General features: G+C 43.2%; 1 protein-coding gene across 1 annotated transcript in view; it reads right to left on the bottom strand.

Annotated features, from left to right (window-relative positions):
- Positions 1-2652: 2652 nt before the first annotated feature.
- The window catches only part of vwf (von Willebrand factor), a 144478-nt gene continuing 125721 nt past the window's right edge, over positions 2653-21409 (bottom strand). The window contains exons 51-54 of the mRNA XM_045215775.1: positions 15241-15369; positions 10884-10923; positions 10424-10521; positions 2653-2966 (exon numbers count right to left, since the gene is read on the bottom strand). Coding sequence (XP_045071710.1) covers positions 2781-2966; positions 10424-10521; positions 10884-10923; positions 15241-15369 — 453 coding nt within the window. The 3' untranslated portion in view covers positions 2653-2780. The remainder of the gene's footprint in view (positions 2967-10423; positions 10522-10883; positions 10924-15240; positions 15370-21409) is intronic.

Raw genomic sequence — 21409 nt, forward strand, 5'->3', positions numbered from 1 at the left:
CATTATTGTTTTAAATGACCTTTTAAACTGCGTATGAACCAAAAACCCTGTTGTTTTGACAAGTGGCAATAAATCACTCATATTGATTAGGTTGGAAATGTATGCACTGTTGAAACTACCACAACTCAGAAAACACATGGAAACTGGAGATTTGTCTACGGTACTGGTTAAAGGACAACCTGCAGAACACGGTTAGCTAGATTTTGGAATTTTGCATTTTGATATGGGAGTCACCAAAACAGAAAGGGAAATTCAACACTGTTTTGTCAATCACTCATCGATTATCAAGTTGAAATCAATAGCGAGAGAAGGGGGGTTGCATGTAATGTTAAAACTATAATTAAGTTACACCAGGCGCCCTGGACTAGAGCGTCCGTAGGCAGCAGGTTGAATGTTTGACGTACCTAGTGAGTGCATAGATATTTGTAACTTTCGTATAGTCCCACGTGGGAATTGAACCCACAACCCTGGCGTTGCACGCGACATTCTCTACCAACAGAGCCACATGAGACAGAACAAACATGCAGACAGACAGACAGACAGACAGACAGACAGACAGACAGACAGACAGACAGACAGACAGACAGACAGACAGACAGACAGACAGACAGACAGACAGAAAGAGAGAAAGAAAGACAGACAGACAGACAGGTCGCAGTTGTAAATGAGAACTTGTTCTCAACTGGCTTACCTGGTTAAATAAAGGTGAAAAAAAGAAAAAGAAAAAACAGGCAGACAAGAAGACACATTTTACATTTTAGTCATTTAGCAGACGCTCTTATCCAGAGCGACTTACAGTTAGTGAGTACATACATTTTTTTTTTTTATATACTGGCCCCCCGTGGGAAGACATACAGACAGACAGACTATGCTCACTGAGTCTGTACACAGTCAAGGATTTTCTTAACTTGGGGTCAGTTACAGTGGTCAGGTATTCTGCCACTGTGTACTCTCTGATACCATTCCAATTTGGTCTGTTTTTAGGTTAATTTTTTCCAGTGTGTCAAATTGTTTTCTTTTTGCTTTCTCATAATTTGGTTGGGTCTAATTGTGTTGCTCTGTGGGGTCAGTTTGTGTTTGTGAACAGAGCCCCAGAACCAGCTGGCTGAGGGGACTCTTCTCCAGGTTAATCTCTCTGTAGGTGAGGGCTTTGTGATGGAATGTGTGGGCATCGCTTCCTTTTAGGTGGTTGTAGAATTTAACAGCTTTTTTTCTGGATTTTGATAACTAGCGGGTATAGTCCTAATTATGTTCCCTTTGCAGAATTCTGATTGTCTCAATTGGGTGTTTGTCCCATTTTGTGAATTATTGGTTGGTGAGCGGACCCCAGACCTCACAACCATAGAAGGCAATGGGTTCTATAACTGATTGAAGTACTTTTAGCCAGATCCTAATTGGGATGTTGAGTTTTATGTTCCTTTTGATGGCGTAGAAGGCAATTCTTGCCTTGTCTCTCAGATCATTCACAGCCTTACCTGTGGTGTTGATGATGAGGCAGAGGGAAGTATATATTTTTTGTGTGCTCTAGGACAACAGTGTCTAGATAGAATTTGCATTTGTTGTCTTGGCTACTGCACCTTTTTTGGAACACCATTATTTTTGGCTTAATGAGATTTACTGTCAGGGCCCAGGTCTGACAGAATCTGAGCAGAAGACATAGGTGCTGCTGTAGGCCCTCCTTGGTTGGGGACAGAAACACCAGATCATTAGCAAACAGTAGACATTTGACTTCAGATTCTAGTAGGGTGAGGCCAGGTGATGCAGACTGTTCTAGTGCCCTCGCCAATTCGTTGATATACACTACCGGTCAAACATTTTAGAACACCTACTCATTCAAGGGTTTTTCTTTTCTTTTTACTATTTTCTACATTGTAGAATAACAGTGAAGACATCAAAACTATGAAATAACACATATGGAATCATGTAGTAACCAAAAAAGTGTTAAACAAATCAAAATACATTTTATATTTGAGATTCTTCAAAGTAGCCACCCTTTGCCTTGATGACAGCTTTGCACACTCTTGGCATTCTCTCAACCAGCTTCACCTGGAATGCTTTTCCAACTGTCTTGAAGGAGTTCCCACGTATGCTGAGCACTTGTTGGCTGCTTTTCCTTCACTCTGCGGTCCGACTCATCCCAAACCATCTCAATTTGGTTGAGGTCGGGGGATTGTGGAGGCCAGGTCATCTGATGCAGCACTCCATCACTCTCCTTCTTGGTCAAATAGCTCTTACACAGCCTGGAGGTGTGTTGGGTCATTATCTTGTTGAAAAACAAATGATAGTCCCACTAAGCCCAAACCAGATGGGATGGCGTATCGCTGCAGAATGCTGTGGTAGCCATACTGGTTAAGTGTGCCTTGAATTCTAAATAAATCACAGACAGTGTCACCAGCAAAGCACCCCCACACCATAACACCTCCTCCTCCATGCTTTACGGTGGGAAATATACATGCAGAGATAATCCGTTCACCCACATCATGTATCACAAAGACAAGGCGGTTGGAATCAAAAATCTCCAATTTGGACTCATCAGACCAAAGGACACATTTCCACGACAGACAGACAGACAGACAGACAGACAGACAGACAGACAGACAGACAGACAGACAGACAGACACACAAATGAAAGGAAAGACAGACAGACCAATATTGAGAATGTTCATATTGTTTATTAGGTTTATTTGAGTACATGTTTATCAGGGTGCGCACACACACTCACACACACACACACACACACACACACACACTTTCTCTCTCAATTTCATTCAATTCTCTCTCTAGGTGCAGTTCTGGGCCAGACAGTCACAGGCGGTGACAGACAGAACGTTGTGATGCGTCAGGGTTCCATTAGAACACAGCAGCGGAACACTCAGAGGCTCTGTCGCCACGGCAGCACAACACACACACTCCCTCTCCACAGCGTTAGTCTCCAGGGAATACACACTCTTACTACGACACTTCCCCTGAGAGAGAGAGAGAGAGAGAGAGAGTTGTTGGGGGAAAAACATTATAAAATCATTGTACACAAACAACAAGTGTGCAGTTAAAATTGGCAATAAACACACAGATTTCTTTCCTCAGGGCCATGGGGTGAGACAGGGATGCAGCTTGAGCCCCACCCTCTTCAACAAATACCGGTCAAACGTTTTAGAACACCTACTCATTCAAGGGTTTTTCTTTATTTTTACTATTTTCTACATTGTAGAATAAGACAAAACTATATTGAAGACATCAAAACTATGAAATAACACATATGGAATCATGTAGTAACCAAATAAGTGCTGAACAAATCAAAATATATTTGAGATTTGAGATTCTTCAAATAGCCAACCTTAGCCTTGATGGCAGCTTTGCACACTCTTGGCATTCTCTCAACCAGCTTCATTAGGTAGTCCTCTGGAATGCATTTCAATTAACAGGTGTGCCTTCTTAAAAGTTAATTTGTGGAATGTCTTTCCTTCATAATGCGTTTGAGGCAATCAATTGTGTTGTGACAAGGTGGGGGGTGGGGGGATAGCCCTATTTGGTAAAAGACCAAGTCCATATTATGGCAAGAACAGCTCAAATAAGCAAAGAGAAAAGACAGTCCATCATTACTTTAACACATGAAGGTCAGTCATTACGGAACATTTCTAGAACTTTGAAAGTTTCTTCAAGTGCAGTGGCAAAAACCATCAAGCGCTATGATGAAACTGGCTCTCATGAGGACCACCACAGGAATGGAATTACCTCTGCTGCAGAGGATAAGTTCATTAGAGTTACCAGCCTCAAAAATCGCAGCCCAAATAAATGCTTCACAGAGTTCAAGTAACAGACACATCTCAACATCAACTGTTCAGAGGAGACTGTGCGAATCAGGCCTTCATGGTCAAATTGCTGCAAAGAAACCACTACTAAAGGACACCAATAATAAGAAGAGACTTGCTTGGGCCAAGAAACTCGAGCAATGGACACTAGACCAGTGGAAATGTGTCCTTTGGTCTGGAATCCAAATTTGAGATTTTTGGTTCCTTCCGCCTTGTCTTTGTGAGACATGGTGAGGGTGAACGGATTATCGCCGCATGTATATCTCCCACCATAAAGCATGGAGGAGGAGGTGTTATGGTGTGGGGGTGCTTTGCTGGTGAGACTGTCTGTAAATTATTTAACCAGAATGGCTACCACAGCATTCTGCAGCAATACGCCATCCCATCTGTTTGGGCTTAGTGGGACTATCATTTTTTATTCAACAGGATAAAGACCCAACACACCTCCATAATCTGTAAGGGCTATTTTACCAAGAAGGAGAGTGATGGAGTGCTGCATCAGATGACCTGGCCTCCACAATCCCCCGACCTCAACCAAATAGAGATGGTTTGGGATGAGTCGGACCGCAGAGTGAAGGAAAAGCAGCCAACAAGTGCTCAGCATATATGGGAACTCCTTCTAGACTGTTGGAAAAGCATTCCAGGTGAAGCTGGTTGAGAGAATGCCAAGAGTGTGCAAAGCTGTCATCAAGGCAAAGGGTGGCTATTTGAAGAATCTCAAATATAAAATACACACTACCGTACTGAGTATCTGGAGCATCAGCAATTGTGGGTTCAATTACAGGCTCAAAATGGCCAGAAACAAATCACTTTCTTCTGTCTATTCTTGTTCTGAGAAATGAAGGCTATTCCATGCGAGACATTGCCAAGAAACTGAAGATCTCGTACAACGCTGTGTAGTACTCCCTTCACAGAACAGCGCAAACTGGCTCTAACCAGAATAGAAAGAGGAGTGGGAGGCCCCGGTGCACAACTGAGCAAGAGGACAAATACATTAGAGTGTCTAGTTTGAGAAACAGGCGCCTCACAGGTCCTCAACTGGCAGCTTCATTAAATTGTACCCGCAAAACACCAGTGTCAATGTCAACAGTGAAGAGGCGACTCCGGAATGCTGACCTTCTAGGCAGAGTTGCAAAGAAAAAGCCATATCTCAGACTGCCCATCTTAATCTTTTCTTTTTATTGGCCAGTCTGAGATATGGCTTTTTCTTTGAAACTCTGCCTAAAAGGTCAGCAAGGTGACCCCAAACTTTTGAACGGTAGTGTATTTCAATTTGTTTAACACTTTTTTGGTTGCTACATGGTTATTGACTCTTCAATAAGTCCCACCCCCTTTCGTTACTGTTGCAACCTCGGTCAACATTTTCCCTGGAAGCCCAATTTGGAGAAAACCCCTCATAAGGATCTCAAACTGTGCTTTTAATACACAATGAAATGAAACATAGACACCCATTGCTGATCAGGAGCATAATGTATGTTGTGTTGAACGGTCAAATTAAGTTTGTAGTGTGTCTAATCACTGGGTGGATCTCATGCAGTCAAAGCCATACAAATTATATTTTTATGGTCAAAGCTACTTACCACTTTTGGAGCTAACAAATGTGACCCGTTTCAAGAAGCTAGGCATATGTCGCACATCACTACTTCACAGGAGAGGCATTTGAACGTTTAAAAAAATTATTTTTATCAAAATGCGTTTTGGGGCAGAAATTCCTTCTGGAACATGTGAACTTTCATGTGTCTTAATAACAAACTTGTATGCCATCGGAAAATAAAAAAAAATAAAAAAAATTATGAGCCAAGTTGGTTTAGCCACAGAAAAATACAGGAACCTTCCCACTAGCCATGATTGGCTGAGATAATGGAAGGGCTGGACATACCGAGAGATGAGTTTGCATTGGTCTGCCATATAGCATGCTTCTGTTTGTTTTGTTTTTATTTTGTTTTTACATACTGGTAACCAGAGTCGTTCAAGGGGAATTCGTGACATGGGTGACTAGTTAACGTTAGCTTGGCTCTCGCTGTGTGTTTTGTGCCGTGGGAGGAGGGGTTGGTTCGTTGGCAGAGAGCAATGGCTAGCTAGTATGCTAACTATTCTAGCTAGCTAACTAACTGGCTGAATAAGTTGACAATGTACTCACTCAAACTGTCAAAACTAACCCAAAACTTTACACAACGTTAGACACGGACACGAATGATCTGTTTGGCGTGTTAACACACTGTTGGTGGTTTGTTGTAACCGAGTATTGGTGCTAAACCGTATTATTGGAGGCTGGTATGCTAGTTGGCTATGGCATCATAGGATTCGGTGCCCTGGGCGGTTTTCACGGAGGAATACTGTACCAAGTTAGCTAGCTGAATAAACTAAGTTGGAGTCTGTTCCTAGAAAACATTGAACCGCTGTAGTTTACAACAATTATAATTTCTAAAGTGGAAGTTGGAGAGTTCTTTTTGAGTGTTTCAGTGAAACGTAAGCGAGGGAGGCCCCGCTCTCTCACTTTCCCAGATGTTTAGTTAATTTCATTCCGATCTCTTTTGCATTATTGTAGCCTTTTCTGTAGCCTGTCAACTATGTGTATGTCTATCCCTGTTCTCTCCTCTCTGCACAGGCCATACAAACGCTTCACACCGCGTGGCTCTCCTCCAAGTCTCCGACCACTACTTTGTATCCTTTTCTCTCTCGCTCTCCTCCAACACTACTCACTCTGCCCCTACTCAGATGTAATGTGCCGTCGTAACCTTCGCTCTCTCTCTCCCGCTACTCTCTCCTCTTCCATCCTATCATCTCTTCCCTCTGCTAAATCCTTCTCCCTCCGATCTCCTGGTTCTGTCTCCTCAACACTCCTCTCTTTCTGCATCTTTTGACTCTCTATGTCCCCTATCCTCCCGGCCGGCTCGGTCCTCCCCTCCTGCTCTGTGGCTTGACGACTCATTGCGAGCTCACAGAAGAGGGCGCCGAGCGGAAATGGAGGAAAACTAGACTCCCTGCGGACCTGTCATCTTTTCACTCCCTCCTCTCTACATTCTCTTCCTCTGTTTCCGCTGCTAAAGCCACTTTCTACCACTCTAAATGTCAAGCCTCTGCCTCTAACCCTAGGAAGCTCTTTGCCACCTTCTCCTCCCTGCTGAATCCTCCTCCTCCTCCCCCTCCCTCCTCCCTCTCTGTGGATGACTTTGTCAACCATTTTGAAAAGAAGGTTGATGACATCCGATCCTCATTTATTAAGTCAAATGACACCACTGGTCCTGCTCACACTGCCCTACCCTATGCTTTGACTTCTTTCTCCCCTCTCTCTCCAGATGAAATATTGCGACTTGTGACGGCCGGCTGCCCGAAAACCTGCCCGCTTGACCCTATCCCCTCCTCTCTTCTCCAGACAATCTCCGGAGACCTTCTCCCTTACCTCACCTCGCTCATCAACTCATCCTTGACCACTGGCCATGTCCCTTCCGTCTTCAAGAGAGCGAGAATTGCACCCCTCCTCAAAGAACCTACACTCGATCACTCCTATGTCAACAACTACAGACCAGTATCCCTTCTTTCTTTTCTCTCCAAAACTCTTGAGCGTGCCGTCTCTAGCCAACTCTCCTGCTATCTCTCTCAGAATGACCTTCTTGATCCAAACCAGTCAGGCTTCAAGACTTGTCATTCAACTGAGACTGCTCTTCTCTGTGTCAAGGAGGCTCTCCGCACAGCTAAAGCTAACTCTCTCTCCTCTGCTCTTATCCTTCTAGACCTATCCGCTGCCTTTGATACTGTGAACCAGCAGATCCTCCTCTCCACCGGTCGCTCCTACCAAGTGGCGTGGCGAGAATCTGTCTCCGCACCACGTGCTCTCACCACTGGTGTCCCCCAGGGCTCAGTTCTAGGCCATCTCCTATTCTCGCTATACACCAAGTCACTTGGCTCTGTCATATCCTCACATGGCCTCTCCTATCATTGCTACGCAGATGACACACAACTAATCTTCTCCTTTCCCCCTTCTGATAACCAGGTAGCGAATCACATCTCTGGATGTCTGGCAGACATATCAGTGTGGATGTCGGATCACCACCTCAAGCTGAACCTCGGCAAGACGAAGCTGCTCTTCCTCCCGGGGAAGGACTGCCCGCTCCATGATCTCGCCATCACAGTTGACAACTCCATTGTGTCCTCCTCCCAGAGTGCAAAGAACCTTGGCGTGACCCTGGACAACACCCTGTCGTTCTCCGCTAACATCAAAGATGTGACCCAATCCTGCAGGTTCATGCTCTACAACATTTGCAGAGTACTACCCTACCTTACACAGAAAGAGGCACAGGTCCTAATCCAGGCACTTGTCATCTCCCGTCTGGATTACTGCAACTTGCTGTTGTCTGGGCTCCCTGCCTTTGCCATTAAACCCCTACAACTTATCCAGAACGCTGCAGCCCGTCTGGTGTTCAACCTTCCCAAGTTCTCTCATGTCACCCCGCTCCTCCGCACACTCCACTGGCTTCCAGTTGAGGCTCGCATATACTACAAGACCATGGTGCTTGCCTACGGAGCTGTGAGGGGAACGGCACCTCCTTACCTCCAGGCTCTGATCAGACCCTACACCCAAACAAGGGCACTACGTTCATCCACCTCTGGCCTGCTAGCCCACCTACCTCTACGGAAGCACAGTTCCCGCTCAACCCAGTCAAAGCTGTTCGCTGCTCTGGCACCCCAATGGTGGAACAAGCTCCCCCACGATGCCAGGACAGCGGAGTCACTGACCACCTTCCGGAGACACTTGAAACCCTACCTCTTTAAGGAATACCTGGAATAGTATAAAAGTAATCCTTCTACCCCCCCATCCCCCACCCCCCCATGAAAACAACAAAAAAAGTGGTTGTCCCACTGGCTATCATAAGTTGAATGCACCGATTTGTAAGTCACTCTGGATAAGAGCATCTACTAAATGATGTAAATGTAAATGAGCTGCTCAGTATGTGTGGACAATCCTTTCCACTGCGCCACTCAGGAGTCATGGCAGTCTCTATGGGGGTGCCACAGGGTTCAATTCTTGGGCCGACTCTTTTCTCTGTGTATATCAATGATGTCGCTCTTGCTGCTGGTGACTCTCAGATCCACCTCTATGCAGACGACACCATTTTGTATACATCTGGCCCTTCATTGGACACTGTGTTAACAAACCTCCAAACGAGCTTCAATGCCATACAACACTCCTTCAGTAGCCTCCAACTGTTCTTAAACACTAGTAAAACTAAATGCATGCTCTTCAATCGAATGCTGCTGGCACCCGCCCACCCGACTAGAATCACTACTCTCGACGGGTCTGACCTAGAGTATGTGGACAACTACAAATACCTAGGTGTCTGGTTAGACTGTAAACTCTCGTTCCAGACTCACATTAAGAATCTCCAATCCAAAGTTAAATCTAGAATCGGCTTCCTATTTCGCAACAAAGCCTCCTTCACTCATGCTGCCAAACATGCCCTCGTAAAACGGACTATCCTACCGATCCTTGACTTCGGCGATGTCATTTACATAATAGCCTCCAACACTCTCCTCAGCAAATTGGATGTAGTCTATCACAGTGCCATCCGTTTTGTCTCCAAAGCCCCATATACTACCCACCACTGTAACCTGTACGCTCTTGTTGGCTGGTCCTCACTACATATTCGTCGCCAAACCCACTGGCTCCAGGCCATCTATAAATCACTACTAGGCAAATCCCCGCCTTATCTTAGCTCATTGGTCACCATAGCAACACCCACCCGTAGTCTGCGCTCCAGCAGGTATATCTCACTGGTCATCCCCAAAGCCAACACCTCCTTTGGCCACCATTCCTTCCAGTTCTCTGCTGCCAATGACTGGAACAAATTGCAAAAATATCTGAAGCTGGAGACACTTATCTCCCTCACTAACTTTAAGCATCAGTTGTCAGAGCACCTTACAGATCACTGCACCTGTACACAGCCCATCAGAAATTAGCCCGCCCAACTACCTCATCCCTATATTGTTATTTATTTTGCTCATTTGTACCCCAGTATCTCTATTTGCACATCATCTCTTGCACATCTATCATTCCAGTGTTAATACTAATTGTAATTATTTGCACTATAGCCTATTTATTGCCTTACCTCCATAACTTGCTACATTTGCACACACTGTATATATATTTTGTTGTATTTTTGACTTTATGTTTTGTTTTACCCCATATGTAACTCTGTGTTGTTGTTTTTATCGCACTGCTTTGCTTTATCTTGGCCAGGTCGCAGTTGTAAATGAGAACGTGTTCTCAACTGGCTTAACTGGTTAAATAAAGGTGAAATAAAAAAAATATTTAAAAAAAATAAACATTTGGAAACATTAGTCATGTTAACTATGGTTAGCTAGCTAGCGTTAGCAACGTTTTCAATGAGAGCTAGCTAACCAGCTAGCTAGCAAACAATGCAACAGCATCATTTTGGATTTGAAAAACACTTCAACAGTCTCAATATGTCAGGCATCAAAGTTGCAAGTAGATACCCCTGATGCACAGTTAAATTATTTAGCCATTTAAAAAAATATAGATTTTTTCAATGAAAACTCCATAGAAGCGTTCTGATTGGTTGCCCAGAATTCTGGGGTGTAAATAGTTTTCTCACCTCACAGTAGTGCAGTTCTATCTGCTGTTGTGACTGACAGTCGTCCACTTTGATGTAGTTGAGTGTTCCCACTGTCTTCCTACACTCTGGCTCTGTACCTACAGACAGACACACACACTCAGTACAGACACACACACACAGACACACAGTACAGACACACACACGCAGTACAGACACACACACACACACACACACACACAAACACAGACAGTACAGACACACACACACGCAGTACATACAGACACAGACACACAGTACAGACACACACAGTACAGACACACACACACACACACACACACACACACACACAGTACAGACACACACACACACACAGTACAGACACAGTATAGACACAGTACGGACACACACACACAAACACACACACACACACTCAGTACACACACAAGGTACGGACACAAACACAAGGTATGGACACAAACACCCTGTAGATGATACTCACACATCTCACAGCAGCTGGTTCCTATTTGCTTGATCTTCCCCTGAACACAGAGACGGTTAGACATATCATATATATTATATCATATAAAACACAACAGAGACATATCATATATATCATGTCATATAAAACACAACAGAGACATATCATATATATCATATCATATAAAACACAACAGAGACATATCATATATATCATATCATAAAAAACACAACAGAGACATATCATATATATATATATATCATATCATATAAAACACAACAGAGACATATGATATATATCATATCATATAAAACACAACAGAGACATATCATATATATATATCATATCATATAAAACACAACAGAGACATATCATATATATCACGTACATACCCCAACCAGAAGCCATGGATTACAGGAAACATCCGCACTGAGCTAAAGGGTAGAGCTGCCGCTTTCAAGGAACGGGACTCTAACCCGGACGCTTATAAGAAATCCCGCTATGACCTCCGACGAACCATCAAACAGGCAAAGAGTCAATACAGGTCTAAGATTGAATCATACTACACTGGCTCTGACGCTCGTCGGATGTGGCAGGGCTTGAAAACTATTACAGACTACAAAGGGAAGCACAGCAGCGAGCTGCCCAGTGACACAAGCCTACCAGATGAGCTAAACCACTTCTATGCTCGCTTCGAGGCGAGCAACACTGAAGCATGCATGAGAGCACCAGCTGTTCCGGATGACTATGTGATCACGCTCTCCGTAGCCGATGTGAGTAAGACTTTTAAGCAGGTCAACATTCACAAGGCCGCAGGGCCAGACGGATTACCAGGACGTGTACTCCGAGCATGTGCTGACCAACTGGCAAGTGTCTTCACTGACATTTTCAACATGTCCCTGACTGAGTCTGTAATACCAACATGTTTCAAGCAGACCACCATAGTCCCCGTGCCCAAGAACTCTAAGATAACCTGCCTAAATGACTACCGACCCGTAGCACTGACGTCTGTAGCCATGAAGTGCTTTGAAAGACTGGTCATGGCTCACATCAACAGCATAATCCCAGAAACCCTAGACCCACTCCAATTTGCATACCGCCCCAACAGATCCACAGATGATGCAATCTCTATCGCACTCCACACTGCCCTTTCCCACCTGGACAAGAGGAACACCTACGTGAGAATGCTATTCATTGACTACAGCTCAGCATTCAACACCACAGTGCCCTCTAAGCTCATCACTAAGCTAAGGATCCTGGGACTAAACACCTCCCTCTGCAACTGGATCCTGGACTTCCTGACGGGCCGCCCCCAGGTGGTAAGGGTAGGTAACAACACATCTGCCACACTGATCCTCAACACGGGGGGCCCCTCAGGGGGTGCGTGCTCAGTCCCCTCCTGTACTCTCTGTTCACCCATGACTGCATGGCCAGGCACGACTCCAACACCATCATTAAGTTTGCCGACGACACAACAGTGGTAGGCCTGATCACCGACAACGATGAGACAGCCTATAGGGAGGAGGTCAGAGATCTGGCCGTGTGGTGCCAGGACAACAACCTCTCCCCTCAACGTGACCAAGACAAAGGAGATGATTGTGGACTACAGGAAAAAAAGAGGACTGAGCACGCCCCCATTCTCATCGACGGGGCTGTAGTGGAACAGGTTGAGAGCTTCAAGTTCCTAGGTGTCCACATCACCAACGAACTATCATGGTCCAAACACACCAAGACAGTCGTGAAGAGGGCACGACAAAGCCTATTCCCCCTCAGGAGACTAAAAAGATTTGGCATGGGTCCTCAGATCCTCAAAAAAATTCTACAGCTGCACCATCGAGAGCATCCTGACTGGTTGCATCACCGCCTGGTATGGCAACTGCTTGGCCTCTGACCGCAAGGCACTACAGAGGGTAGTGCGTACGGCCCAGTACATCACTGGGGCAAAGCTTCCTGCCATCCAGGACCTCTATACCAGGCGGTGTCAGAGGAAGGCCCTCAAAATTGTCAAAGACTCCAGCCACCCTAGTCATAGACTGTTCTCTCTGCTACCGCACGGCAAGCGGTACCGGAGTGCCAAGTCTAGGTCCAAAAGACTTCTCAACAGCTTCTACCCCCAAGCCATAAGACTCCTGAACAGCTAATCATGGCTACCCAGACTATTTGCACTGCCCCCCCACCCCATCCTTTTTACGCTGCTGCTACTCTGTTAAATATTTATGCATAGTCACTTTAACTCTACCCACATGTACATATTACCTCAACTACCTCAACTAGCCGGTGCCCCCGCACATTGACTCTGCAACGGTACCCCCCTGTATATATAGCCTCCCTACTGTCACTTTATTTTACTTCTGCTCTTTTATTTTTTTGTATTTTTTTTTTTCGCAACACTTTTTTTGTTGTTGTTTTATTCTTACTTTTTTGTTTAAAATAAATGCACTGTTGGTTAAGGGCTGTAAGTAAGCATTTCACTGTAATGTCTGCACCTGTTGTATTCGGCGCATGTGACCAATACAATTTGATTTGATTTGATTTGATTTGATGTCATATAAAACACAACAGAGACATATCATATATATCATATCATATAAAATACAACAGAGACATATCATATATATCATATCATATAAAACACAACAGAGACATATCATATATATCATATCATATAAAACACAACAGAGACATATCATATATATCATATCATATCATATCATATAAAACACAACAGAGACAGATGATAGAGATACACTACATGTGGACACCTGCTCGTCGAACATCTCATTCCAAAATCATGGGCATTAATATGGAGTTGGTCCCCCCTTTGCTGCTATAACAGCCTCCACTCTTCTGGGAAGGCTTTCCACTAGATGTTGGAACATTGCTGCGGGGACTTGCTTCCATTCAGCATCAAGAGCATTAGTGAGGTCGGGCACTGATGTTGGGCGATTAGGCCTGGCTCGCAGTCGGTGTTGTAATTTATCCCAAAAGTGTTTGATGGGGTTGAGGTCAGGGCTCTGTGCAGGTCAGTCAAGTTCTTCCACACCGATCTCGACAAACCATTTCTGTATGGACCTCACTTTGTGCATGGGGGCATTGTCATGCTGAAACAGGAAAGGGCCTTCCCCAAACTGTTCCCATTAAGTTGGAAGCAAGGAATTGTCTAGAATGTCATTTTATGCTGTAGTGTTAAGATTTCCCTTCACTGGAACTAAGGGGCCTAGCCCGAACCATGAAAAACATCCCCAGACCATTATTCCTCCTCCACCAAACTTTACAGTTGGCATTATGCATTGGGACAGGTAGCGTTCTCCTGACATCCGCCAAACCCAGATTCGTCCGTCGGACTGCCAGATGGTGAAGCGTGATTAATTACTCCAGGGAACGCGTTTCCACTGCTCCAGAGTCCAATGGCGGTGAGCTTTATACCACTCCAGCCGACGCCTGGCATTTCGCATTGTGATCTTAGGCTTGTGTGCGGCTGCTCGGCCATGGAAACCCATTTCATGAAGCTCCCAACGAACAGTTATTGTGCTGACGTTGCTTCCAGAGGCAGTTTGGAACTCGGTAGTGAGTGTTGCAATCGAGGACAGACGATTTTTACGCCCTACGCGCTTCAGCACTCGGCGGTCCCGTTCTGTGAGCTTGTGTGGCCTACCACTTCGCGGCTGAGCCGTTGTTGTTCCTAGACGTTTCTGCTTCACAATAACCGCACTTACAGTTGACCGGGGCAGCTCTAACATGGCAGAAATCAGACGAATTGACTTGTTGGAAAGGTGGCATCCTATGACGGTGCCACGTTGAAAGTCACTGAGCTCTTCAGTAAGGCCATTTTACTGCCAATGTTTGTCTATGGAGACTGCATGGCTGTGTGCTTGATGTTATACACCTGTAAGCAACGGGTGTGGCTGAAATAGCCGAATCCACTAATTTGAAGGGTTGTCCACATACCTTTGGACATGTAGTGTATGTTGTGTTGTAATGTGTAATGATGTGGTAGTGTTGTGGTTGTAATGTTGTATTGAGGGTTAGTGTTGGATGTAGGTGTTGTGATATTGTGTTGTATTGTGTAATGATGTGGTACTGGTTGGATGTAGGTGGTTGTGTTATATTGTGGTTGTGTTTTGGGTATAAGGTTGTGATGACAGTTAATGGTTGTGTTATATTGTGGTTGTGTTTTGGTTATAAGGTTGTGATGACAGTTAATGGTTGTGTTATATTGTGGTTGTGTTTTGGTTATAAGGTTGTGATGACAGTTAATGGTTGTGTTATATTGTGGTTGTGTTGTGGTTATAAGGTTGTGATTACGGTTAATGGTTGTGTTATATTGCGGATGTGTTGTGGTTATAAGGTTGGGGATTTGTTTGTGCTGTAGCCATACCCCCTGGTCCAGACAGATTTGGCGGTCGAGAGGAGGGCAGGTGGTCACTCTGGTCTGGAGAACCAGATCTCCTTTACTGTTGACACCACAGGAGTACTGACTACAGCCTTCATCTAGACTACTGTTGACCTGTAGGGTTAGAGACAGGGGGTTAGAGTAGAGTAGAGTAGAGTAGAGTAGATTAGAGTAGAGTAGAGGAGAGTAGAGTAGAGGAGAGGAGAGGAGAGGAGAGGAGAGGAGAGGAGAGGAGAGGAGAGGAGAGGAGAGGAGAGGAGAGGAGAGGAGAGGAGAGGAGAGGAGAGGAGAGAGGAGTAGAGTAGAATAGAGTATAGAGGAGTAGAATATAGAGTAGAGTAGAGTAGAGTAGAGTAGAGTAGACTAGAGTAGAGTAGAGAGAGTAGAGCAGAGTAGAGTATAGAGGAGTAGAGTAGAGTAGAGTAGAGAGAGTAGAGCAGAGTAGAGTATAGAGGAGTAGAGTAGAGTAGAGTAGAGTAGAGTATAGAGGAGTAGAGTAGAGTAGAGTAGACTAGAGTAGAGTAGAGTAGAGTAGAGAGTAGAGTAGACTAGACTAGAGTAGACTAGACTAGAGTAGAGTAGAGTAGAGTAGAGTAGAGTAGAGTATAGAGGAGTAGAGTAGAGTAGAGTAGAGTAGAGAGTAGAGCAGAGTAGAGCAGAGTAGAGTATAGTAGAGTAGAGTAGAGTAGAGTAGAGTAGAGTAGAGTAGTAGAGTAGAGTAGAGTAGAGTAGAGTAGAGTAGAGTAGAGTAGAGTAGAGTAGAGTAGAGAGAGTAGAGCAGAGTAGAGTATAGAGGAGTAGAGTAGAGTAGAGTAGAGTAGAATATAGAGGAGTAGAGTAGAGTAGAGTAGAGTAGAGTAGACTAGAGTAGAGTAGAGTAGAGTAGAATATAGAGGAGTAGAGTAGAGTAGAGTAGAGTAGAGTAGAGTAGACTAGAGTAGAGTAGAGTAGAGTATAGAGGAGTAGAGTAGAGTAGAGTAGAGTAGAAGTAGAGTAGAGTGTAGAGTAGAGTAGAGTAGAGTAGAGAGATAGAGTAGAGTAGGTAGAGTAGAGTAGAGTAGAGTAGAGTAGAGTAGAGTAGAGTAGAGTAGACTAGAGTAGAGTAGAGTAGAGTAGACTAGAGTAGAGTAGAGTAGAGTAGAATATAGAGGAGTAGATAGAGTAGAGTAGAGTAGAGTAGAGTAGAGTAGAGTAGACTAGAGTAGAGTAGAGTAGAGTAGAGTAGAATATAGAGGAGTAGAGTAGAGTAGAGTAGACTAGAGTAGAGTAGAGTATAGTAGAGTAAACTAGAGTAGAGTAGAGTAGAGTAGAGTAGAGTAGAGTAGAGTAGACTAGAGTAGAGTAGAGTAGAGTAGAGTAGAGTAGAGTAGAGTAGAATATAGAGGAGTAGAGTATAGTAGAGTAGAGTATAGTAGTAGAGTAGAGTAGATTAGAGTATAGTATAGTAGAGTAGAGTAGAGTAGAGTAGAGTAGAGTAGAGTAGAGTAGAGTAGAGTAGAGTAGAGTAGAGTAGAATATAGAGGAGTAGAGTATAGTAGAGTAGAGTATAGTAGACTAGAGTAGAGTAGAGTAGAGTAGAGTAGAATATAGAGGAGTAGAGTAGAGTATAGTAGAGTAGACTAGAGTAGACTAGAGTAGAGTAGAGTAGAGTAGAGTAGAGTAGAATATAGAGGAGTAGAGTAGAGTAGAGTATAGTATAGTAGAGTAGAGTAGAGTAGAGTAGAGTAGACTAGAGTAGAGTAGAGTAGAGTAGAGTAGACTAGAGTAGAGTAGAGTAGAGTAGAGTAGAGTAGAATATAGAGGAGTAGAGTAGAGTAGAGTATAGTAGAGTAGAGTAGAGTAGAGTAGAGTAGAGTAGAGTAGAGTAGAGTAGAGTAGAGTAGAGTAGAGTAGAGTAGAGTAGAGTATAGAGGAGTAGAGTAGAGTAGAGTAGAGTAGAGTAGAGTAGAGTAGAGTAGAGTAGAGTAGAATATAGAGGAGTAGAGTAGAGTAGAGAGTATAGTAGAGTAGAGTAGAGTAGAGTAGAGTAGAGTAGAGTAGACTAGAGTAGAGTAGAGTAGAATATAGAGGAGTAGAGTAGAGTAGAGTATAGTAGAGTAGAGTAGAGTAGAGTAGAGTAGAGTAGAGTATAGAGGAGTAGAGTAGAGTAGAGTAGAGTAGAGTAGAGTAGAGTAGAGTAGAGTAGAGTAGAGTAGAGTAGAGTAGAGTAGAGTAGAATATAGAGGAGTAGAGTAGAGTAGTGTAGAGTAGTAGAGTAGAGTAGAGTAGAGTAGAGTAGAGTAGAGTAGAGTAGAGTAGAGTAGAGTAGAATATAGAGGAGTAGAGTAGAGTAGAGTAGAGTATAGTAGAGTAGAGTAGACTAGACTAGACTAGAGTAGAGTAGAGTAGACTAGAGTAGAGTAGAGTAGAGTAGAGTAGATTAGAGTATAGAGGAGTAGAGTAGAGTATAGAGGAGTAGAGTAGAGTAGAGTAGAGTAGAGTAGAGTATAGAGGAGTAGAGTAGAGTAGAGTAGAGTAGAGTAGAGTATATAGGAGTAGAGTAGAGTAGAGTAGAGTAGAGTAGAGTAGAGTAGAGTAGAGTAGAATAGAGTAGAGTAGAGTAGAGTATAGAGGAGTAGAGTAGAGTAGAGTAGAGTATAGAGGAGTAGAGTAGAGTAGAGTAGAGTAGAGTAGAGTAGAGTATAGAGGAGTAGAGTAGAGTATAGTAGAGTAGAGTAGAGTAGAGTAGAGTATAGAGGAGTAGAGTAGAATAGAGTAGAGTAGAGTAGAGTAGAGTAGAGTAGAATATAGAGGAGTAGAGTAGAGTAGAGTAGAGTAGAGTAGAGTAGAATATAGAGGAGTAGAGTAGAGTAGAGTAGACTAGAGTAGAGTAGAGTAGAGTAGAGTAGAGTAAACTAGAGTAGAGTAGAGTAGAGTAGAGTAGAGTAGAGTAGAGAGTAGAGTAGAGTAGAGTAGAGTAGAGTAGAGTAGAGTAGAATATAGAGGAGTAGAGTATAGTAGAGTAGAGTATAGTAGAGTAGAGTAGAGTAGATTAGAGTATAGTAGAGTAGAGTAGAGTAGAGTAGAGTAGACTAGAGTAGAGTAGAGTAGAGTAGAATATAGAGGAGTAGAGTATAGTAGAGTAGAGTATAGTAGACTAGAGTAGAGTAGAGTAGAGTAGAGTAGAATATAGAGGAGTAGAGTAGAGTATAGTAGAGTAGACTAGAGTAGACTAGAGTAGAGTAGAGTAGAGAGTAGAGTAGAATATAGAGGAGTAGAGTAGAGTAGAGTAGAGTATAGTATAGTAGAGTAGAGTAGAGTAGAGTAGACTAGAGTAGAGTAGAGTAGAGTAGAGTAGACTAGAGTAGAGTAGAGTAGAGTAGAGTAGAATATAGAGGAGTAGAGTAGAGTAGAGTAGAGTATAGTAGAGTAGAGTAGAGTAGAGTAGAGTAGACTAGAGTAGAGTAGAGTAGAGTAGAGTAGAGTAGAGTAGAGTAGAGTAGAGTAGACTAGAGTAGAGTAGAATATAGAGGAGTAGAGTAGAGTAGAGTAGAGTATAGAGGAGTAGAGTAGAGTAGAGTAGAGTAGAGTAGAGTAGAGTAGAGTAGAGTAGAGTAGAGTAGAGTAGAGTAGAGTAGAGTAGAGTAGAGTAGAGTAGAGTAGAGTAGAGTAGAGTAGAGTAGAGTAGAGTAGAGTAGAGTAGACTAGAGTAGAGTAGAGTAGAATATAGAGGAGTAGAGTAGAGTAGAGTATAGTAGAGTAGAGTAGAGTAGAGTAGAGTAGAGTAGAGAGGAGTAGAGTAGAGTAGAGTAGAGTAGAGTAGAGTAGAGTAGAGTAGAGTAGAGTAGAGTAGAATATAGAGGAGTAGAGTAGAGTAGTGTAGAGTAGAGTAGAGTAGAGTAGAGTAGACTAGAGTAGAGTAGAGTAGAGTAGAGTAGAGTAGAATATAGAGGAGTAGAGTAGAGTAGAGTAGAGTATAGTAGAGTAGAGTAGACTAGACTAGACTAGAGTAGAGTAGAGTAGAGTAGACTAGAGTAGAGTAGAGTAGAGTAGAGTAGAGTAGATTAGAGTATAGAGGAGTAGAGTAGAGTATAGAGGAGTAGAGTAGAGTAGAGTAGAGTAGAGTATAGAGGAGTAGAGTAGAGTAGAGTATATAGGAGTAGAGTAGAGTAGAGTAGAGTAGAGTAGAGTAGAGTAGAATAGAGTAGAGTAGAGTAGAGTATAGAGGAGTAGAGTAGAGTAGAGTAGAGTATAGAGGAGTAGAGTAGAGTAGAGTAGAGTAGAGTAGAGTATAGAGGAGTAGAGTAGAGTATAGTAGAGTAGAGTAGAGTAGAGTAGAGTATAGAGGAGTAGAGTAGAATAGAGTAGAGTAGAGTAGAGTAGAGTAGAGTAGAGTAGAGTAGAGTAGAATATAGAGGAGTAGAGTAGAGTAGAGTAGAGTAGACTAGAGTAGAGTAGAGTAGACTAGAGTAGAGTAGAGTAGAGTATAGAGGAGTAGAGTAGAGTAGAGTAGAGTAGAGTAGAGTAGACCAGAGTAGAGTAGAGTAGAGTAGAGTAGAGTAGAGTAGAGTAGAGTATAGAGGAGTAGAGTAGAGTAGAGTAGAGTAGAGTAGAGTAGAATATAGAGGAGTAGAGTAGAGTAGAGTAGAGTAGAGTAGAGTAGACTAGAGTAGAGTAGAGTAGAGTAGAGTAGACTAGAGTAGAGTAGAGTAGAGTAGAATATAGAGGAGTAGAGTAGAGTAGAGTAGAGTAGAGTAGAGTAGAGTAGAGTAGAGTAGAGTAGAGTAGAATATAGAGGAGTAGAGTAGAGTAGAGTAGAGTAGAGTAGACTAGAGTAGAGTAGAGTAGAGTAGAGTAGAGTAGAGTAGAGTAAACTAGAGTAGAGTAGAGTAGAGTAGAGTAGAGTAGAGTAGAGTAGAGTAGAGTAGAGTAGAGTAGAGTAGAATATAGAGGAGTAGAGTATAGTAGAGTAGAGTATAGTAGAGTAGAGTAGAGTAGACTAGAGTAGAGTAGAGTAGAGTAGAGTAGAGTAGAGTAGATAGAGTAGAGTAGAGGTAGAGTAGAGTAGAGTAGAATATAGAGGAGTAGAGTATGAGTAGAGTAGAGTAGAGTAGACTAGAGTAGAGTAGAGTAGAGTAGAGTAGAGTAGAGTAGAGTAGAGAATATAGAGTGAGTAGAGTAGAGGTAGAGTAGAGTAGGTAGAGTAGAGTAGAGTAGGTAGAGTAGAGTAGAGTAGAGTAGAGTAGAGTAGAGTAGAATATAGAGGAGTAGAGTAGAGTAGAGTATGAGTAGAGTAGAGTAGAGTAGAGTAGAGTAGAGTAGAGTAGAGTAGACTAGAGTAGAGTAGAGTAGAGTAGAGTAGAGTAGAATATAGAGGAGTAGAGTAGAGTAGAGTATAGTATAGTAGAGTAGAGTAGAGTAGAGTAGAGTAGAGTAGAGTAGAGTAGAGTAGAGTAGAGTAGAGTAGAGTAGAGTAGAGAGTAGAGTAGAGTAGAGTAGAGTAGAATATGAGTGAGTAGAGTAGAGTAGAGTAGAGTATAGAGGGAGTAGAGTAGAGTAGAGTAGAGTAGAGTAGAGTAGAGTAGAGTAGAGTAGACTAGAGTAGAGTAGAGTAGAGTAGAGTAGAGTAGAATATGGAGAGTAGAGTAGAGTATAGTAGAGTAGAGTGAGAGTAGAGTAGAGTAGAGTAGAGTAGAGGTAGAGTAGAGTAGAGTAGAGTAGAGGTAGAGTAGAATATAGAGAGTAGAGTAGAGTAGAGTATGAGTAGAGGTAGAGTAGAGTAGAGTAGAGTAGAGTAGAGTATAGAGGAGTAGAGTAGAGTAGAGTATAGTAGAGTAGAGTAGAGTAGACTAGAGTAGAGTAGAGTAGAGTAGAATATAGAGGAGTAGAGTAGAGTAGAGTAGAGTAGAGTAGAGTAGAGTAGAGTAGAGTAGACTATAGTAGAGTAGAGTAGAGTAGAATATAGAGGAGTAGAGTAGAGTAGAGTATAGTAGAGTATAGTAGAGTAGAGTAGAGTAGACTAGACTAGACTAGAGTAGAGTAGACTAGAGTAGAGTAGAGTAGAGTAGAGTAGAGTAGAGTAGAGTAGAGTATAGAGGAGTAGAGTAGAGTAGAGTACAGTAGAGTGTGTGTGTGTGTGTGTGTGTGTGTGTGTGTGTGTGTGTGTGTGTGTGTG

Source organism: Coregonus clupeaformis, unplaced genomic scaffold, assembly GCF_020615455.1.
Source record: "Coregonus clupeaformis isolate EN_2021a unplaced genomic scaffold, ASM2061545v1 scaf0510, whole genome shotgun sequence".
NCBI lineage: Eukaryota > Metazoa > Chordata > Actinopteri > Salmoniformes > Salmonidae > Coregonus > Coregonus clupeaformis.